The 19,593-nt window shown below is 41.8% G+C and overlaps 1 protein-coding gene across 10 annotated transcripts in view; it reads right to left on the bottom strand.

Annotated features, from left to right (window-relative positions):
• The window catches only part of phactr4a (phosphatase and actin regulator 4a), a 41,534-nt gene that overhangs the window by 14,371 nt on the left and 7,570 nt on the right, over nucleotides 1–19,593 (bottom strand). For 2 of the 10 annotated variants that reach the window (XM_035992828.1, XM_031278547.2), the window contains 4 exons: nucleotides 15,313–15,357; nucleotides 4,067–4,237; nucleotides 3,905–3,985; nucleotides 2,673–3,797 (listed from right to left, as the gene is read on the bottom strand). In XM_035992828.1, the coding sequence (XP_035848721.1) occupies nucleotides 2,673–3,797; nucleotides 3,905–3,985; nucleotides 4,067–4,237; nucleotides 15,313–15,325 (1,390 nt within the window). In that variant the 5' untranslated portion in view covers nucleotides 15,326–15,357. Of the gene's footprint in view, nucleotides 1–2,672; nucleotides 3,798–3,904; nucleotides 3,986–4,066; nucleotides 4,238–12,282; nucleotides 12,353–12,463; nucleotides 12,732–14,696; nucleotides 14,931–15,312; nucleotides 15,358–19,593 lie in introns of those variants that run through there. The other 8 variants (XM_031278551.2, XM_031278541.2, XM_031278545.2 and 5 more) reach the window with 6 other exon arrangements.

Genomic DNA, 19,593 nt, shown 5'->3' on the forward strand with positions numbered 1-19,593 from the left:
AAGACAAACAAGATCATAAACAAGAGGGAAACTGTTATAGAATACATTGCTAGACATTCGCCAAAACCATGGAATGCTATCCCTACAAATGTATGTGTATTAATTTGAGTCAGTTTAAAACAAAAAAAGCCATGCCTATCTGAATGGATATGCACTGGTTTGTCCTACATGTGTCCTTATTAGTGTTATGTGGAATTATCATTTTTATATTGTTATTACTGTGCAAACTATACATGCCCAGGAACAACAGATGCAAATTAGCATTGGAAATTGTACACTTTGGTGTCTCCCCCTCAAGTCTACACTGTTCTTTCTTCACCTAAAAAGTTATCAAAAGTGAATTTTATTGATGAATTAGCATACAAAACAAAACGTCTCGTTGTTGGTCTGTCTCTGTACCAGAAACACAATCCTCGCTTGAATGCCGAAAAGAATGCTGGGATACTGGTGCTGCCAAGTTCATACAAGTTACCACACGCTGCATCCTTGGTAAAAATGGGCGTGTCGAGAACATCCGGGAATTTTAACTGTTTAACTGGGCGAAATGCGAACTTGTGTTGGGACAGTACTTTGGCCACCAAAGATGACGTTTCAGAAGGACACAATAACACCAGTGCAGACAAGAATGCATGCTTTCATTCACTTCATGATAAAAGGGTATGAAGGGAAGGTTTGCAAAGGAAATGGCTTTGCAACCTAAGCACACGTCTAGTTCCTGAAAAGAAGACCACTGCTATGCTATCATTAATTTTGTTAATTGATTAAGTTTACATTCTTTTATTGGACTTAGAGAGCAGGCTTGTCATGAGAACCTTTGTTCTAAAAATGGCTTTGCTAGGTCACTAAATTTGTGTTAAGTAAAACAAAACGAGATTACTGAGCCTTTCCTTATTTTGCTCTTGTCTGTTGTTTTCACCATCAACAATCTCCACCAGCATTAGAAACACGGTCATACTTCTCTGTAACCAAGATGTATTAACATTTTGGAGATGCCCATCAGCTCTGGTGGCAGCTTTAGCTACAGAGCCTACGCACATAAGCCCTATTCCCACGGGATTAGTATAATCTGGGGATTTTGTGTGATTTAGAAATTACCCTCCCCGCACACATCTGAGTTTCGTGTGGTGCATTTACACGGAATAAGCGAAGCCTGCTTTTACTCAAATTTACTGACATATCTGTACCCCGAGAGTTGGGTACCCAGAGGCGCGCAGAGGAAGGCCAGGGCGAGGACGCCGCACCGCACTTGAGTCGGGGTTCCGTATCTTTCTGGGCCAGGCCCGGTAGAGGTTACCAGAGGAGCAAACCCTATCCCCGCCACGGCGGCACCCACACAGCATCACCGTCAGCCCTCGGACGAAGCCGCCGGGAGCGTGTCGACTCGGGTACGGAGGTCTCCGGTCGGGCAGTGGCCCAGACTAGGTTGGCCATGAAAGGCGGCGTCGCCACGATCCCATATCCGTCTTCGCGAGAGGGACAAAAAAGGCGCACAGGAAACAAAAGCCTTGAAAAATGATATATACGACACCGCCAAATCACAGACATGTCGATTTGCATGGGACGAATATTATCACAGTAGGGGTGGAACGGTACACAGAAGTCACGGTTCGGTTCATACCTCGGTTCAGACATCACGGTTCAGTACAATGAAGGGAAAAGCATAACAAAAATACAAAAGGGAATTTTTTTTATTATGCATGTCTCAGGCTGTACCACCTAGTGTCATCCAGTCTCTCCCCTGAGCTAGCGTATAAAGTAAGATGTAAACAGTAAACAATAGGCTAAGTAGGCTACCCCACGTCATCTCCAGACTCCATCTGGAACTTGTAAACAAAATAAGACAATCAGCTAGTAGTGTGATATGGGAGACAAGCGCTGCTCTCATATGTGAATGCACAGAGCAGGGGTGTTAAAAGGGCAGCTTCGGGTACACAGAGCAGTTGGCGAATTGTGGCGTTAGCTTCACACGCTAACAGCGGAGCTAGCAGCAAACAGCGAAGCTAACGGCGGAGCTAACAGCTAACAGCGGAGCTAACAGCTAACGGCGGAGCTAAAAGCGGAGCTAACAGCTAACGGCGGAGCTAAAAGCGGAGCTAACAGCTAACGGTGGAGCTAAAAGCGGAACTAACAGCGGAGCAAACAGCGAAGCAAATGGGCCTGGAAGCCATTTGTGGTCGAGGCAAGAAGGGATACAGCTACAGTACATCTGTGTTTGGTTGTATATGGAAGGGACTAGTTTGCTTCGTGTGGACCTCTGAAAAGCATTTTTAATATGGTTTCTAGCCTTAATTTTGAAAACACTATCAGACTAACCAGGCCAACAGAAACACAGATATTTAGGGGAACTAGATATAATTAATAAAAACAAAACGGCAGAGATAACTATCTGCATAAGAAGAGGGTCAAGTTTGTGTGCCTCATCCAGTTACAATTAACAGTCAAAAAGTGTGCCAAGATAATGTGACTCCTTGATTTTTCTTGACTTCCGTTGGTAACGCTACGACTGAGGGGTTCTGAGAAATGACAACACAATCGTCAACTTTCTTACTAGTAGTTTCCTAATTGTCACTGCGCCGTTGAATGTCACCAACTGGCAGGTTGAAAGTAAAAAAAAAAAAAAAAACACAGGCAAGGTTAGCAAGATATGACTTCTCACAGGAGAGAAAGCTTACCTGCGCGTTCTCTGAACTCTGCAGCTGGGTTGTATCTGGGCAGGGTAGTTCTCTTGTCAGCCTCTGAGGCTGGACGAACCCTCTTGTTGTCCTCTGAGGAGCTCTTCTGTAGAGAAGGCCGCAAGTCCATCTCCGAGACGGGCCTGGCGATAGGCCGCGGGTCAGCCACAGACCGCTGAGGCTCTGGCTTTTCTCTCCTGTCCTTTTCCTCCCTCTTTTCCCGATCATCTCGTCGCTCTCTGTCGTTCCTCTTGTCCCTTTCCTCTCTCCTCTCTCTGTCTTCTCGCCTGTCTCGATCATCTCTCCTATCCCTATCGTCTTTTTCCCCTCGCAAGTTTTTCCTCTCCCTGTCTTCATCCTTTCTGTCATCTCTGTTTTCTCTCTTTTCCCTCTCAAGCCGCCGATCCCTATCTTTGTCCCTGTCGTCCCTCTTTTCCTTATCATCACGTTCCCTGCGTTCCTTCTCATCCCTGTCTCTACTTTCCCTCTCGTCGCGATCTTTGCGTTCTCTCTCGTCACGATCTCTGCGTTCTTTCTCGTCGCGGTCTCTGCGTTCTTTTGCGTCACGATCTCTGCGCTCCCTCTCATCCCGATCCTTCCTTTCCCGCTCCTCGCGATCTCTTCTTTCCCTATTGTCTCTCTCGGTTCTTTCATCTCTCTTCTCTCTGTCATCTCGCCTTTCTCTCCGGTCGACTCCCCCCTCTTTTTCCTTTTCCTCTCGCCAGTCCCTTCTTTCTATGTCTTCCCTGTTCTTCCTTCCTCTGTCCTCATCTTTGCCATCTCTCCTCTCCTCTCTGCGGTATCTATCATCCTGCGGAGGTCCTCGGGGTAACGATCCTGCTTTCTTATCAACATCTGATGGCAGACGGCTTCGTCTGTCTACGTCCACAGAAAGCCGTGCGTGATTGTCCACATCCAGAGGTGCCCGGTTACTTCGGGAGGCATCGGACGGCGCTCTGCTTCGACGTTCATCTACTTGGGGTAGCCTGAGGGTATTCACCTTGATTTCGGATTCCCCTCGAGACACTCGCACCCCTGGTTCAGACCCTCTCCTGTCCACGTCCATTGGCACAGGGTGCCCATTTTTTACTGGTGGAGCTTTGGAGTGGTTAACATCATTGCTCTCTGTCCCATAAAAGACACAAACAGTGAAATACAGTTAGTCTCATCAGAAATGGAGCCAATTCATCCACAGAATATTCTTTAACAAAAACAAATAAAGCTCGACCTACCATTCTCTGGTAAATCCTTTAAAACCCCTCTGGCAATCAGCTCTTGGCGACTTTTTCTGACAGAAATCCTTCTTTCCAAGACTGAAAAAATAAATATATAAATAAATAAAGTAGCACACACAACAGGGGAAAATAAGACCCTAACCCTTGTACCCAGCATACCTATCGATGTTTCAGTGAACTTTTCACTTGGCTTCTTCTTTCTCCATTTCCAGGGCTTGAAGATATTTCCCATTTTGGAGAACTTGCCTTTGCCCTTGGTTGGAGCTGGTTCCCCACCAGAGTTCCCTTCTTCACCACCTGTTGTGCTGTGTTGCAGGTCCACCTCATCGTCTGTATGAAAATGACAGCGGCAAATTACAGATGACTCAGAGTTTGACTCATGGAAAATATTTTAAAAGAGGGATTTCACTTATTTTAGGCCTTATTTTACCAGGAGGTATTGGTCTATATGTCCCCAGAAGGCCAAAGCAATCAATGAAAACATTAACAGACAACATAAAGAGATCAATTTGCACTCAATGAACAGTGGCACGTCAGTTTAAAGTTTCAAAAGCTGTGGCTGAACAACATTGTTGTTCAATAATAAAGCACTTCAGCATTTACTGCTGATCACACACATTTACTTTTGCAGAACAGAACAGTTCATTGTGCTCATGTGACTGTACTAATAGGTCCCTGCTAAGTTGAATTGACAAATCCAGATATTATTTAGGCTTATCAGTGAATTCTTGGCAAGCCTCTACTACAAACTGGGCACGATGGAATTTAATCTTCGGTCTCACTAAATGTCCACATCCGGATGACAACTGCTTGTGGCCTGTGACTATAGCAAACAGTTCAGGAATCTTCTGTTTCAGTGCAGGGTGAGTGATAAAGTCTTGAACACTAGTTGTCATGAGGGCAAAACAGTAAATTAGGCCTACATTCAAAATGACAACCATATTCCTTTAAGGGCTTAGACTACTAATTGAGCATGCATGAATTATAGGACAAAAATGAACAGCGTTATATTGAACACATCAGTCAGATATGATGACTTCATGACATGGCTAATATACAGGCAAATATAAACTTGATATATTAGAATTTCAATATAAAAAGGTGCATGCCTAATTTTGAGAATCTACAGACAATAATCTAAAATAAAACCAAATAGTTCATCTTTTCTGGCTGCAACAGTCACAAGTTTAGATTCTCAATCAGGTATGCCTGTCTAGACTTAGGCCAGGGCTCCGGCTCTAAGCTGCTGCTTCAATTATCTAATTCTAATATCTAAAATAAATATCTAATTTAATTATCACAATAAAAAGGACCAAATTTCAAAACAAGGCTGGCCCAAATTCCGCTCTTACTGCCATAGCTGTCCCAACTGTAATGTGAGAGCCAGACAGTGAAATACGTGCATGGCTTCTTCTGGTATTAATTACAGGGTGGTGTGAATGAACGTGATTTTTGACATAATATTGATAGGAATAGGATCATAGAATATCCTCTGCATTTGTCAGGTTCCCCATCAATGTCAAAAGTTTAGATTTTTTTTTCTAAACCAGACTAATCACTATGCAAAGTAAAAAAAATAAATAAATAAATAAAAAAAAATCTAAACAAATAAGCACACAACTGTGACAAAAACCATGACTCAAGTTGGCCCAGCAACAACTGGGTGTGTAACCACTATTAGAATTCTTAGGTGATGAGTCCCATGGCAGCAGTTAGACAACACTGTGCAGCATGGCAGCAAGCAGAGAGACACACAGAAGGTCTATGGTTTAAGTACAGGCAGGACGGAGGAGGACTTTTTCAACTTTTAATGTACATGAAGACAGGTGAGCTCATTTCTTTTATTTAAGCAGTTACATTGAGCATCATTTGACAGTGTGAAGGTAGCATGCCCGATGGAGGGACTCACTTTCAGTTATAATGAAAAAGAAATGTGTGCAATAGGAGTGGCATGACTCGAACTGAACGATTTACTTTTATATTAGCAGTCGGTGACTTCTATAAGCACATAGTCATAGCGACATGACACGACATTTAGGAGGACAATAATAAAAAATAAAAAAAATAGGGGGAAAACTAAAAATGTAACTTACACACATACTGTATAGAAAGGTCAGTATGTGTTTGGCAGATCAAATAATTTTCTCTTTTAATTCCTCATTTGAAAAAGACTGAAGGAGCTTTTCACCGTACAGCCCCTTCTTTGGTACATCTGCCAGTAAAGAGTGACAGGACACAGACTCTGCTGCACTATCATTACTGACTGCACTCGTGATTCTGTTGCAGTGGAACGGTAAGCTGTTAATACTAAGGTGTAACTAAATTACTTCTTTTAAAATCCAAACAATATAATGAAAAAATTAAATATCAGCTACTGCACTTGACACAACATAATTAAAGAATCAAACCAGTCGTCAGTCAGTTCATTATTCTTACATTACTACGGTGATCAAAGTCAGACAAAGTGTAAGTTGTAGTTATTAGGATGTAAGAAACAGAAAAAAAAGGTGAAATTATTGGAGACAACTAGGGTTGGGCGGTAATACGGTATACCACGGGGTCTAAAAATAGCAACGGTATCAGTTTCAATACCGTCATTAAAAAAAATGCAATGCACTTATATAGGAGACAAGGATTAAATATTAAATTGTGGTGACCCACAAGTAAGACTGAAAGAGACATTCACCAAGGTACTGTACCTTTAAGGGAGAGGTGTTATGATATACGCGTTCCGGGGCTGAATTATGTCAAACAACAAATGCTGTTGCTGCGGCAGCGCAGGCCGCTGCGGCAGCGCAGGCCGCTGCTAGCGGCGCGGCTAATGTCGGTGCTATCTACGCGGCCACCATCAAGTTACCAGACTTTTGGCAGCACAACCCACGGCCGTGGTTTTAGCATATCGAGGCCCAGTTCCAGCTGAGAGGACTAACACAGGACGTTACAAAGTATTTCCACGTGGTATCGGCCTTAGATGTCTCAACAACAGCCAGGGCTATGGCGCTGTTAGAGGCTCCTCCAGCTAACGGCAAGTACGACGCACTCAAAACATTCCTGTTGGAACTCTTTGAACTGTCGGAGCTGGAGAAAGCAGACCGCCTGCTGTCCCTGAACGGCCTTGGCGACAGCAAGCCGTCCAAGTTAATGGAGAGCTTCCAGCACCCGTGCGCACCGCAGTGGCCTGCTCCCCCCTCTCTTCCTCCAGAGACTATCGGGCGCTGGCTGTGGAGGCAGACAGGATTTTCCTCGCCAACCGGCAGCAGTTTGTCCACGCGCTGCTGCAGCACACGTCTGCCCGCTTGCACTCCACAAAATATAATTTATGTAATTATGTGCGGTTGTCATCACATGATAGTGTGGAGGAGAAAGTAGTTTTTTTGTAAGTTGTTGTTATGTTATTATTGTTTCAGTATTAGTGTTTGGTATTCAGTTTCTGAACGGTGCACAAGCCAACAGTTTGGTGACGCCGTCTGAGCCTTACGTCATAATTTTTAATAAGTCACGGTAATACCGTATACCACGGTAAAATAGGGAGGAGGTTTGACGGTATCAAAATTTGGATACCGCCCAACCCTAGAGACAACCAACAAACAGTGGAGGCAAATTGGGTTGTGAGAAATAAGAAACGACGAAAAACAAGGTGGAAAGATCTCTGGGTTCTTTCCAGCAGCACCTAACTGACGGACTTCAGCTGAACAGCTTCTGACAGAGGAGAGGGTAACCTGTCTTACCAAACACTGACTGGAGTTTTATGTTACCAGTTTGTCACACACATGTTACACTGATGGACTAAAAGGTGGATTGTTACCTTTTACAATCACTATAAAACCCCATACCTTGCAGATGAGTTTTTCAAGGCTAGAGATAAATGTAGCCAGCATCATAAGTCAGAAAGGAAAGCTCAGAACATCAGATTCCTTCGGAAATACATCTTTTTTTTTTGTAAATTGAACGGTGGTGTTAATGATTAACACATGGTTCATTGATCAATTACAAGAATTTTATCAATCAGGAATATACGAGCTGACAGTGATTTTTCAATTTAGTTTTTTCAGTAGCTGTACATTTCCATACAGTTAAGATAAATGTGCTGAACGTTCGGTGGGCAACCACAATCAGACCACATGCTGTAGACACAATATGTGCAGTTTCCCATATGTCAGATAGGATAGAGCTCACCCAGACTGCAGTAAGCCTCTGTCCTGCAGCTCATATTTCTAACCAGCTGATTGTAGCTGCTTCTTTTTCTATTCCTTGTTGCAATATCTCTGACAAAACTCATCTGCCAAATATGAATCAACACTGAGTTACAACTAGGGCTGGGCGATATGGAGAAAATCAAACATCACAATATTTTTGACCAAACACCTCGATGTCAATATTGCAACGATATTGTAAGGTTGACAACTGGTGCTTTCACAAAATATCTTCCACATTTAGATTTTAGATAAATAACCATCATAATGTGGATATAATGACTAAGTGGTTAAAGGCAAATAATAGAACAGCTAGAACAGTCTGGTAAATTCAGAAAAGGACACCACTTTACTGTAATGCAGCCTTTGAAACCAGGAAAAGACTAAACTTACCATGTAACGATATTACAATTCTTCAAAATCTAAGACGATATCTAGTCTCATATCACGATATCGATATAATATTGAAATATTGCCCAGCCCTAGTTACAACTCACCCCTAACCACCAAGATATGCTTATGTTCTTAAACAAAATAAATAGTAAGACTAAGTATGTTGTCAAGAGAATGGGGAAGCCTATTTTAGTTTACGCTTGATACAAGTCATTTGTGGGCTACAGCCCTTTTCATTGATACATATTTGGGTTAGGCTCAGTTTTAGGTGCCCTTTATATTTAGTCTAGTCTCGCTTTGCCGGACCAGGCCAGGGTCTGGCTAGTCCACACAGCATTTTGGGATGGGAGAAAAACGTGCTCTGGTTTATTGGCATTTCTTTAAAACAATCACAATCGTCTAGGGTGACGCTATGCGCAGGACAGAGCCAAGGTGCCGCTGCATAATAGCCTCAGGAAGGAACTTGTTTTGGTGGAACATGTGTACGTTCAAAAGTAGTTTTAGTCGTGCAACAGAAAACTCAGATTGGACAGACAGTCTAGCTAGCTGTCTGGATTTACCCTGCAGAGATCTGAGGAGCAGTTAACCATAGTCCTCAGAAATCCACCGGTGTTAAAAATTACAACACAAGGAAAGTGGAAGTTAGCGGACTTTCCGGCGGCAATGGAGCAATCCCGAAAGTGAAACGTTGTGGATATAAACAACGTTTAGTCCCATCTCATTCATGTCCTCGGCTTAAGACCGGTGTTGGAGCTGAGCTCTTGCAAGCTGAGCAGGGCACTTCCTGGCAGAAATTCCACTGTTACAATGTCCTATGCATCAGATTTCAATTGTTGTTATTGATGCATATCATCTGATTACAAAGCAAGAAATCCACATTCATTTATTATCTACAGTAGCAAGCAATGCCAGCTATGGGTTACACAGCACGTTCACATCCAAACTGGTATTTTCTTTCTAAGCCTGTGACATGACAGCCCGACCAACACTGAATTTTTGAGGCCAACACTGATATCTACCTATTGGGGAGTTTATAAGATGTGATAACGATATATTGGCCGATAGTAATTGTATTTAATGTGAACACACAAAACAAAATCAACAATCTTGATACATCAGATTTGTTTAATTTTGTTTCTTTAATTGTGATAGATACATACCAAGATACTGAGCATGACATTTTACAGTGTAAAAATTAACTTGTCAGTGCTCTCTAACGGCCACATTATTTCTAAATTAACTCAACGCTTCTCTGTGCTGCATTCTTTTGTTACTTATCGGCCGAAATAAAAAAAATACCAATCTGAAATAAGATAATACAGGCCAGCATCTCCCTGACAGATTTCAGACTAATATTCTGAGACTAAATAACACACATTCACATAGAATGCCTTCATCTGTCAGAGGGGACAACTGCTGACCACGATAACCCAAAACATCTATACTTTCACTGTCAATGTAAACGTGTTCAGTACGAATCTAACACTGCAGCAATGGTGGCATCACTGCAGAGCACAACATGTAAATTAACTAGGGGTGCAACGGATCACAAAACTCACGGCACAGATCGGATCACGGTTTTGAATCAGGGATCGGATCAATTATCGGATCAGCACAAAAAAGGGGGGGAATATAAATTATATATTAATACTGTAATAACAATAACTTCAGAATATTAACTTCTTTCACCAGTAAATTGCTGTTAAACAAGAAAAACAAATGAGAAAAGGGTATTTTACAATCACTTTGAATGCACCACAAAGTTCACTAGTTTTAAGTAAACGCAACCTTTAGTCATGTCTGGGTTGTTTTTCCAATACATTTTTTCCGACAACAGCAGTGACCAAGTCTTCAGGCACCGGTGCCATATTAGCACCGGAATTTAACATGCGCCGTTCACTTAAACAGAATATTGCGTTGGCTGCTTGTCTTTTAACGGCAAACAGCATAGAGATTTATTAGCCTACTTCAAGTAACAGCGACAGTAAAAATGTATTTCACACTATTATTATGGTTAAACTTTGCAATTGAGCCGCGGTTCACGTGCATTCCGAACCGCGAGTGTTGATCCATACAGACCAAGGATCAGCTATGGTCCGTTACACCACTAAAATTAACTGGCGGATTAGTTCCAACTTGTGGTATAAACATGACATGGGATATATTCAAAGTACTGCAATGCTACACTGTCATGTATCACATGGCAGGACAGAAAGATGTGTACTCTTCAGCCTTGACCTCTTTTTTGATTGGCCCTTTGTCTTCACCCTACTGGGAGCCAATAAAGCTTCAGGAAAGCAGGTCGGATTAGGTTTTATGTCAATAAGCTATATATTATTTGACATTCCTTACTTACTGAACATCCCTGTTCATTACCTTTAATGTGTGAGTGTGATCATGTTTTTCTGATGCAGTTTGTCGGTCTGGCACACATGGATATTAATGAGTTGAAACTGTTCAGACAGACATACCCTATTGCCGGTTTTTTTTGTTGGACTGATAGACACACAGTTTGGTCACAGATAAAACAAACACTTAACATATGTATTATACGTGCTGGTTAAGTGAAATTCAAAAAACAAATGTTTGTACATGAAAAACTTCTCCATAAAATCATTTTGTATCTTACCCACTGTATGAAGTGAAACAGGCCATGTGTGAAAGCCTATGATGAAATACAGGCATACACAGGTCAGTGATCTGTGTGCAGTGCACTGGCCCTCACAGCTATTCCTGACACATAAGCTAGACACCGGTGGGTGTTAAACTGGTAAGGGGTGGGGTTGCGGTGAACTGGGAGAACGCTGAAGTGCTTGGCGGCAACAGTGTGACGTGGTGACCTTGTACAGCAGAGCATGACAATCTGAGACGGCTGCTTTTCACAGAACAAGCAGAGAATTAAAAGGCAGCGATCCCTAACAGAGGCGGTGAAAGATAGTCAGTAGGAAAAAAGCACTACAGTGCTCAGACCAAACACTAAAAGCCAGGCCTCAGGTGCGCATTTATAAAGTGACTTGAAACCGGAAAGCTAAGCTTGTTATAACAAAACCTAAGACTGAAGTAACAACATTGGCTTCTGTAAATGTTCTGCCGTTTAAACTCAAAGGAATAAAATAAAAACCTGCACTAACCCAATACCCTGTAGTCCTCAGGTCAAGCTGCCCATATGACTCATGCCAATCACATGACAATTTGACACCAACTACACAAGCGAGCACACCCAAGGCAAAAATACATTTTGCATGGAGTGCGAATACGTTAACGAAGAGGATGTTCTCATCTTACTTGTTTCATTTAGGCAAGAGTGTTGAGAAGTGTTTGAACAGAAGCCCTACAGTAGTTTAAAATACAAAGCAAATATTGATCCAACAAATTAGTCACGCCATGCTCAACGGCTCAGAAGATTAAAAGGCTGTGATATTATGCAGAAGAAAAATGACAGACAGGAGGTGGTGTTAGATGGTGGATTCCAATAGCTGCAAGCTGTATGTTTAAAAGGAATCGTAGAGGTGCAAATAGAGCTTGCGAGAGGATCCACCTTTTGACAGCAAAAACAGGTTCTGAATGTTTGAACAGTTATTAACTCAACCGGCTTTAGAGTTTAAAAAAAAAAAAAAAACCTGATCCAAATAGGGAGAGCTGGTGCCAGTTGGTGCCTTGCACCCTCAAATCTTGTTTTTCAGAAAAGCCTCCAAAGGCAGATGGAGCTCTGAGTGCAGACAGAGAGAAGTTTGTGTGGCTTCTACATTTCACAATCACCACATTCCATCTGCATGCATTCATCTATACCTGTCTGTGCCTGTCGCCTTCCAGTTTCTCTCTGCTTTAACAACAACAACTGCATACATTATCCTCTTGGCTTTCCATTCTGCAGAAATGTAAACATGCCGGCCAGGTCATTTCCCCATCTAAAACCAGTTAATGTGTTCACGGCAACCATTTAGTGCTACGCCTCTGGTCTCGGACTCACCCGTGTTGTGTTGGGCTGGTTGCTGGGCCACTGTCTCACTGCTAGCACTGTGTCCCATGCTACGGCTCCTGTCCCCGCTGGCCTGCCGGGCCCTGCCTCTCCCGAGGCCCGCGGCAGGAGAGCAAAACCTAAAGCCACCTCGCTCTTCTCCAATCAGACATAGAGCTCTTGTAACTCAAGACTGTCTTGACTGCTCACTTGCGTCGTTTGGTTTCTCTTGTCTCACACTCCCTCTCCCTTCAGCCTGTGTGATTTGGTCTCTCCCTCCCTTCCTCCCTCCTTCTTTAAAACACAAACACACTCACTCGCTAAGTTCCTATGTCCCTCCCTTCTTGGAGCTCTGACTTCATAAAAAAAGGTACGTGAATAAGGTAATCCAGCAGATGCCTTTCATTCCTCAGAGCACATTTTTCAGGGGCAAAGTTCACAGCGGGCGAGCTTTGAGGTTTGGCCAGTCCTGCCATCAAGCCTTGAGGGATTTGCGATGCAGTGGGCCCCCCGCTAGCACCAGTTGACAGACTGACAAAACACTACTCCCCAAAGGACGAGGGGCGGGCTCTGCAGCATGAGGTAACTCGAGAAGTGGAAGGTGAGCCGGGCCAAGGTGGAGCTCAAAGACGGAGGAGAGGAAGTGACACGGCGGTGGTGTCCAATGACTCTCCAGGGTTTGCCTTTAAACCATGAAATGCATGTGCGAACTGATAACACATTCATTAGAAAGTAGCAACTCTTGTTTTACAGCCACACTTACATTTCTTTGACTATTTGGGTACGGATGTTTATTACAACTTAATTGCCATTGGTTTCAGCTACTTTCTAAAATTTGAATTGTGTCTCTTAAAATGCAGACAAATTCAGAAAATCTTTACTGGAAACATCTGCTCTTTACTTTTACATATTGTATCTCTCTCAAGCTTTTTGTTATACTGAAAAAGCACAAGAGAATATCTCAAAGTAAAGTGTCAAGCACATAACACCTGAGCAGACACAAGGCCAAAACTTGTCTAGAGGCCTTAATCTCACATACAGTACATCCCCCATACACACAAACAGGGCAGCCAGACAGTCTGTGTCTGAGCATTTCTATCAGAGCACTGTGTGATTAGCTTATATGTAATCAGTGTGTGGGAGTTAGAGGAGGTCCTTCTTGCATGTTAGAGATGGCAATGGGAAGTAGGAAAATCCTACTGCTAATCAGACAGAACTTGGTTTATAGAAAGTGATTCAAGTCTTTTCAAGAGGACAAGACAGCGCAGTGTAATAACCTGTTTATGGCATTTATTCTCCACTGATGGTGGGAAGATAGCATTAGTATCTTTCCATAAAGTGTAGTCTTGACAAAATGTATTCTAATGCGGTCCAAATAGGAAGAGGTTTGGTAAACAATGATAGAGTGTGCTATACAGGACTGCCTTCATAATATGCTCCATCACTGTTGCTCCCTCTGCTGCCCAATTAAAGCTACAGCATGAGAGCACAACTCTTGACACAGGAATGTGTGGAAGGCAAGACAGGCTTTCGGTAAAAGGACGGTAATTAGGACAATAATCCAGGAAATCATTGGTAAACGGAGAGGGATAACAACCTATGACATCTTCACATGTTTGACTCGTCATGGCACTGAAATCCTTTTCACTCGTTCCAAACAGCAGCAGCAGATGGAGACAAACACATTTTTTTTTTTTCTTCAGGATTGTAAACAATCCACTCTTAACATGAGAACATTAAGCCCGGCTCAACAAAAACATGACTCACACAAACACTATCATACGTAACGCAGGCCAACACGCTAGATGGCTCTGCCCTTTCCGATCAAAATATAAAGACATGTAAAGCCTTCTAGATGCCCAACAGCCATGTCTTCTTGTCCAAAACACATTACTTGGAAAAAAAAAAAAAAAAAAGTAGGCCAAGGAGGAAGTCCAGTTCATTTTTACTGCTTGGCCACAAGCCCAGGCAGAGATGAGTAGATGGTGCTTCCCTCTATGTGTTCCTGTCACGGCTCAGTTGCCTTTTAAATGATAATGGAGCCATGTCCTGTCTTGGCATTTCAATGACCAAAAACAATACATGATCATTTGCTTTCAATACAGTCTCAACCATGTTATAACTCTTAATTCAACAAAGGCCACATTGTTGGTCAAAAAAACACTATTAGTTTGAAGGAACTGAAATATAAATCTTCAACATTTAACATCCAACAACAGACACAAAGCAGGTTTACTGTACTCACAACTATATTCAGATTGAACAGCCATCCCAGCTATTTTCCCACAGATGTCGCAAATACACTACAACAGTTGAGCCTAGGAACAGAGATCCTCCAAGGGCTACGGTAGCGTCAACGTGGTATGTGGAGGTCTGTCAATGATCGAGGACAGTGGTGAAATAGACACAAGGCCACGAGTGACAGTGACAGAAACCGGCAGCTCTGCTAACCTGCAGGTGTGTCCTCTGGGTGAGGGCCAATCAGATAGCTGCAGTGTCAACAGCACAATGCGTCACAGGGCCAGCCCCTTATTCGACAGCTTCATAACCCAATACTTTGTTTGATGACTCTCCACTTTCTGCCATCACGATACTATGGTTTACATAAGACCAGTCTCACTACAGCCAATATATTTTATACCTTTTATGCAAAGGCTAAATGAGATAAAAGTTTGGGAGTTTGGATTTTTTATATTTTGATGATTTGTTTAATCTGCTGACATATTTAGCAGCACAATGGACTCGAAAAAAGTATAACAAACTTAAAGTATTAAAACTACAAATTATATATATATATATATATATATATATATATATATATATATATATATATATATATATATAAAAAGAGGTTTTCTTACCAGGATTTTCCATCACAGTGTCCAAACCTCAGCAGTTAGCAGCTGCTGAAACAAATGAACAAAAGGGAGCATTATGAAATTTAGAAGAATAATTTCAATATTATAACTTACACAACACAACAGATGACTTCAATATAACATGTGGGCGAGTATAATTTAGGGCTGTCAATCGACTTAAATATGTAATCGCAATTAACCGCATGATTGCTTACTTCGTACTTAATCGTTAAGTACGCACACTTAATCGTTAAACAAGTTTTTGATTAGTCTTATCAACATGAGAGTGGACAAATATGCTCGCTTTATGCAAATGCATGTCTATTTATTATTGGAAATCAATTTACACCAAAACAATGACAAATACTGTCCAGAGACTCTCTCAGCAGCGTTAACATTATTTGGTAATTACTGGGGGGGTTTTTTAACCTTGAAAATCTGTTGAAGTCCGACATATTTAAATCACTCCGGTCAAGGCCGGTGAAATAATTCCCTTTACAGTGTATGCAGCCGCCTCGTCACCAGTAGTCACCACTCTGTCTTACTCAATGTCCCGCCCACAGCACTTTTACTCCAGTGTTTCCCAAAGGTTGAGAATTTACTCGTGGTGGTGGGTGGCGCGTGATGAGACGGCGCAGCGTGTGATGGCTGGTTTCAGTAATAAACTAGTCAAACAAAAGGTTTATAGACTATTTATTGAAAACAATGACTACATAACATTAACAGATCATTTAGAAAGAAATGACTTTGATTTACATATTAAACACACCAGACTAGAAGATGACAAAGATGATGTGTAGACTTCATATACTTTGACTATGAGTGAGTGGCTTTACTATTTTGTCTTTCTGTCTTTGTAAGTTAGCCCACGCAGACACATTCCAATCAATCATGTTGATATGGCAAATAAGTATTGAGTCTTATAAAAAACACATCTTATCAGTACATGATTAACAGAGTGGGGATGCAGTGTCTCCATGCTGTGAGCAAGTGTGTTCTATAATCACCTTATATTAAAGTGCTCATATTATGCTTTCTGGCTTTTTCCCTTTCCTTTATTGTGCTATATATATCTTTTTTGTGCATGTAATAGGTTTACAAAGTGAAACAGCCCAAAATCCACCCCAAAAGGGACTTACCACAGTGTTTCCCACACATAGACTAATTTGTGGCGGTGCGCCATACAATCAACACCGGCCGCCACATATTGTGTTTCGTTATTATATTTTTTTTTTAACGCTATTTAAAACATGCAGCGTATTTGTTCAGCTGCATTTCCTTTCCCTGCTCTCCTCCGTCTCTCTGTTACACACACACACACACACACACACACACACACACACACACAGAGTCTGTCTCCATCAAAACGAGAGGCTGGCGAAATTCACAAGTTCACGAAAGAATCTCAATTCAATTTCAATTCAATTTTATTTATAGTATCAAATCATAACAGGAGTTATCTCGAGACACTTTACAGTTTCGTGAACACCTTCACACAATCGCACATTAAAAAGTCCTATAAAAAATATTTTATATTCTGAATACATTGTTGTCAGTGTGTTAATGTTGGAGTCCCGACCCAAAACAAGCGATTGCGCCTGCTTTAGGAAGTTAACTAGTCGCAACTTTGCGGTAAAATGCAGTTGGGTTATCGAGGTCAAAACACTATATGTAGTAATAAATAAACTTATATTATAATATATAATAAACTTATTATAAATAATGTTATGTCATTTTTTTTACTCTTACACTGAATGTTTGCTGCTTCAATCCAGATGAGTATTGAAAAGTATTTTCCACGACTGAAAAAGGCCCGTGTTGAGGATGAGGACCAGCCTGAACCGGAGGTATCAGTCTGAAACAGAGCTCAACAGTCCGACCAGTGGAATTAGTTATGTTATTAATTTGTTTACAATATGTTCAGGCTTCAACCAGTGCTGCTCAAGCAGAAAGACAGGGTCGCTGGGAGAGAAAGAGATTTTCTTAGGCATTGAAGAAAGAGTAGGAAAGGAGGACAGCATCCAACAGAGTGTCCTCCTCAGTTTTTGATACTTGATTGTTACGAAAATAAGTATCTATAAACAGCTCTATTGTAGTCCAGCCTTTACTTCCGTGACAAACGTGCATCACTTTGTAACACACGTTATAATGCTCGCCTAGCTGCTAACGTGGCACGCCCTCATACTCTGCTTCTGACTGGCTAGTAGTCCTTACCTAGGTACTGGGTAACTATTTGTTATGTACTGTTCAATGCATCTACAATTACAGAAAACATCAAATAACTTCTAAAATGCCAAAAATCACCACTTAGCTACCACCTAATAATTAGCCTGAGGTAAACGATAGCTATCAGTAAACAGAAGTGACGTGGTGGCTGGCGTCTGGAGTGTGCGCCAGTGTTTGTGTGTGTGCGTGTGTCGGCCCGCCCCCTGCGAAGCTTCGACATGCAGACAGCAGAGCAACAGAAGAAAGTAGCTGCACCTTCGCCGAAAAACAGAACTATTTTGGTACAAACATTTACTGGCCATGTTGCAGATAGCCACATAGATATAGATAGATATCATTTATTAATTATATATTATTATTTAAATTTAATATTTAGTGTGACCTCCCGGTCTGACGGCAAACCCCACCCTACCACCTTAACTAACAAATTGTCTGCGGGAAACCCTGGACTTTTCAGTAGTATAACTTATACAAGTATAAGTTCAGATACCAGGATGCATGGAACTAAATGTAAATAATGCAAATGACATGACATGGCATTTTCAGCCTTTATTTTGGTAGGTCAGCTCTCACCCTCAGCCAATGACAAAGCGCCTTTTAGTCACGCGTTTCAATCTTCGAGCGAGCGCGGTAGTTCGGAAATAAACCAAATGGATATTGATGAAAACCCAGGTACTAGTGACGAGAATCAGCCAACCACTCAGTCTCAAACCAAACTCGTTCCGAAAAAAGGCTCACATTCGGTGGTGTGGAAGTATTTTGGATTCAAGCAAGGCGACGAGGGTCAGTCTGATGTGATTTGCAAGGCATGCTTTGCCCTCGTTGAAGCACCGCAAGGTAACACCACAAATCTTTACCAGCACCTCAAACGTCACCAAAGTGCAATATGATGAAGCCGTACAAGGCAAGAGGTCCGAAAGACGTTTCAGTTAGCCTATTTACGGCCATGTTCAGGGCCATATTCAGCGCAGTGCGTTTAACTTCTATTTTTGGTAACCTACTTGAATGGCCAGTTGAATGTTAATTCTATAAAAGGCAAGCAGTTAAAGAGTGTGCTAAGAAATCATTGTGTTTGTGATACTGTACTTAAATTGGCAATTGACAAACTCCATTTCTCTAGAGACCGAAGCTGTACTGCAGCATGTTGATTGACATGTTTTAATTCTGTAAAGACGTTCAAGGAGTTCAGATAGAGCCTGTATCAGGGCCATATTTAGTTCAATGTGTTATATGTCACTATTTTTGGTAGCCTACTGTACTTAAATGGCCAGTGTGTACTTTATGTTCTTTATTCATTGAAGCCTCTATGTTTACAGGCTTGTGGTGATGCGCAATGTACTATAGGTGCCAAAAGAAAAATCTATGTTTGGTACTGCCAATTAGTTTTGTTTTGTCATGGTTCATGTGTGCAATAACCATTACACTTTGTGAGAAAAAAATCGTGGCAGAGAATCGTGATATCAATTCTATGCTAAAAAATCATGATTTATAATTTTTCCCCGAATCGTGCAGGTCTACAACACAACAATCCAATGAATAGCAGAGACATGTAGAGAGACCTGCACATTTAGTACAACAACCTGTTATTGTTACTGTTATTACATCTGCCCAATACAAACACACAATTTTGAACGTCCTGTAGCTTTAAGACTACAGGGCACTACTTTAAGGGCAGAAGGAATGATCATAGTGTCAAGATCAGGACCACATGCTCAGATAAGCAACTGGCATTGACAAACAAAGTAAATTAGTGCCGTCTCTCCCAGTGAGCTTCACGGTTACTTTTCAAATTGTCAAATTGCCCCGCCTGTAATTGGTCAAAACCAGCAGGCGTGGCTATATCATGACGCTAACAGGGAAGGGTCCAAACAGCAGTATCAGACTGCACTTTGGAATGTCAAACGATCCTAGAGAACAAACTGGTAAAACCAAACCTGTGTGACTGAATAGGCTGCACAATGTGTACACTGCAGCATAAAAGGGAGAGTGTAGCCTGGCATGCAAGTATTTGACCTACTTATCAGGTGGACTAGGCCAAGGTTTTATGGATTTATAAAG

The sequence above is a fragment of the Sander lucioperca genome, chromosome 16, assembly GCF_008315115.2.
Source record: "Sander lucioperca isolate FBNREF2018 chromosome 16, SLUC_FBN_1.2, whole genome shotgun sequence".
Lineage (NCBI taxonomy): Eukaryota > Metazoa > Chordata > Actinopteri > Perciformes > Percidae > Sander > Sander lucioperca.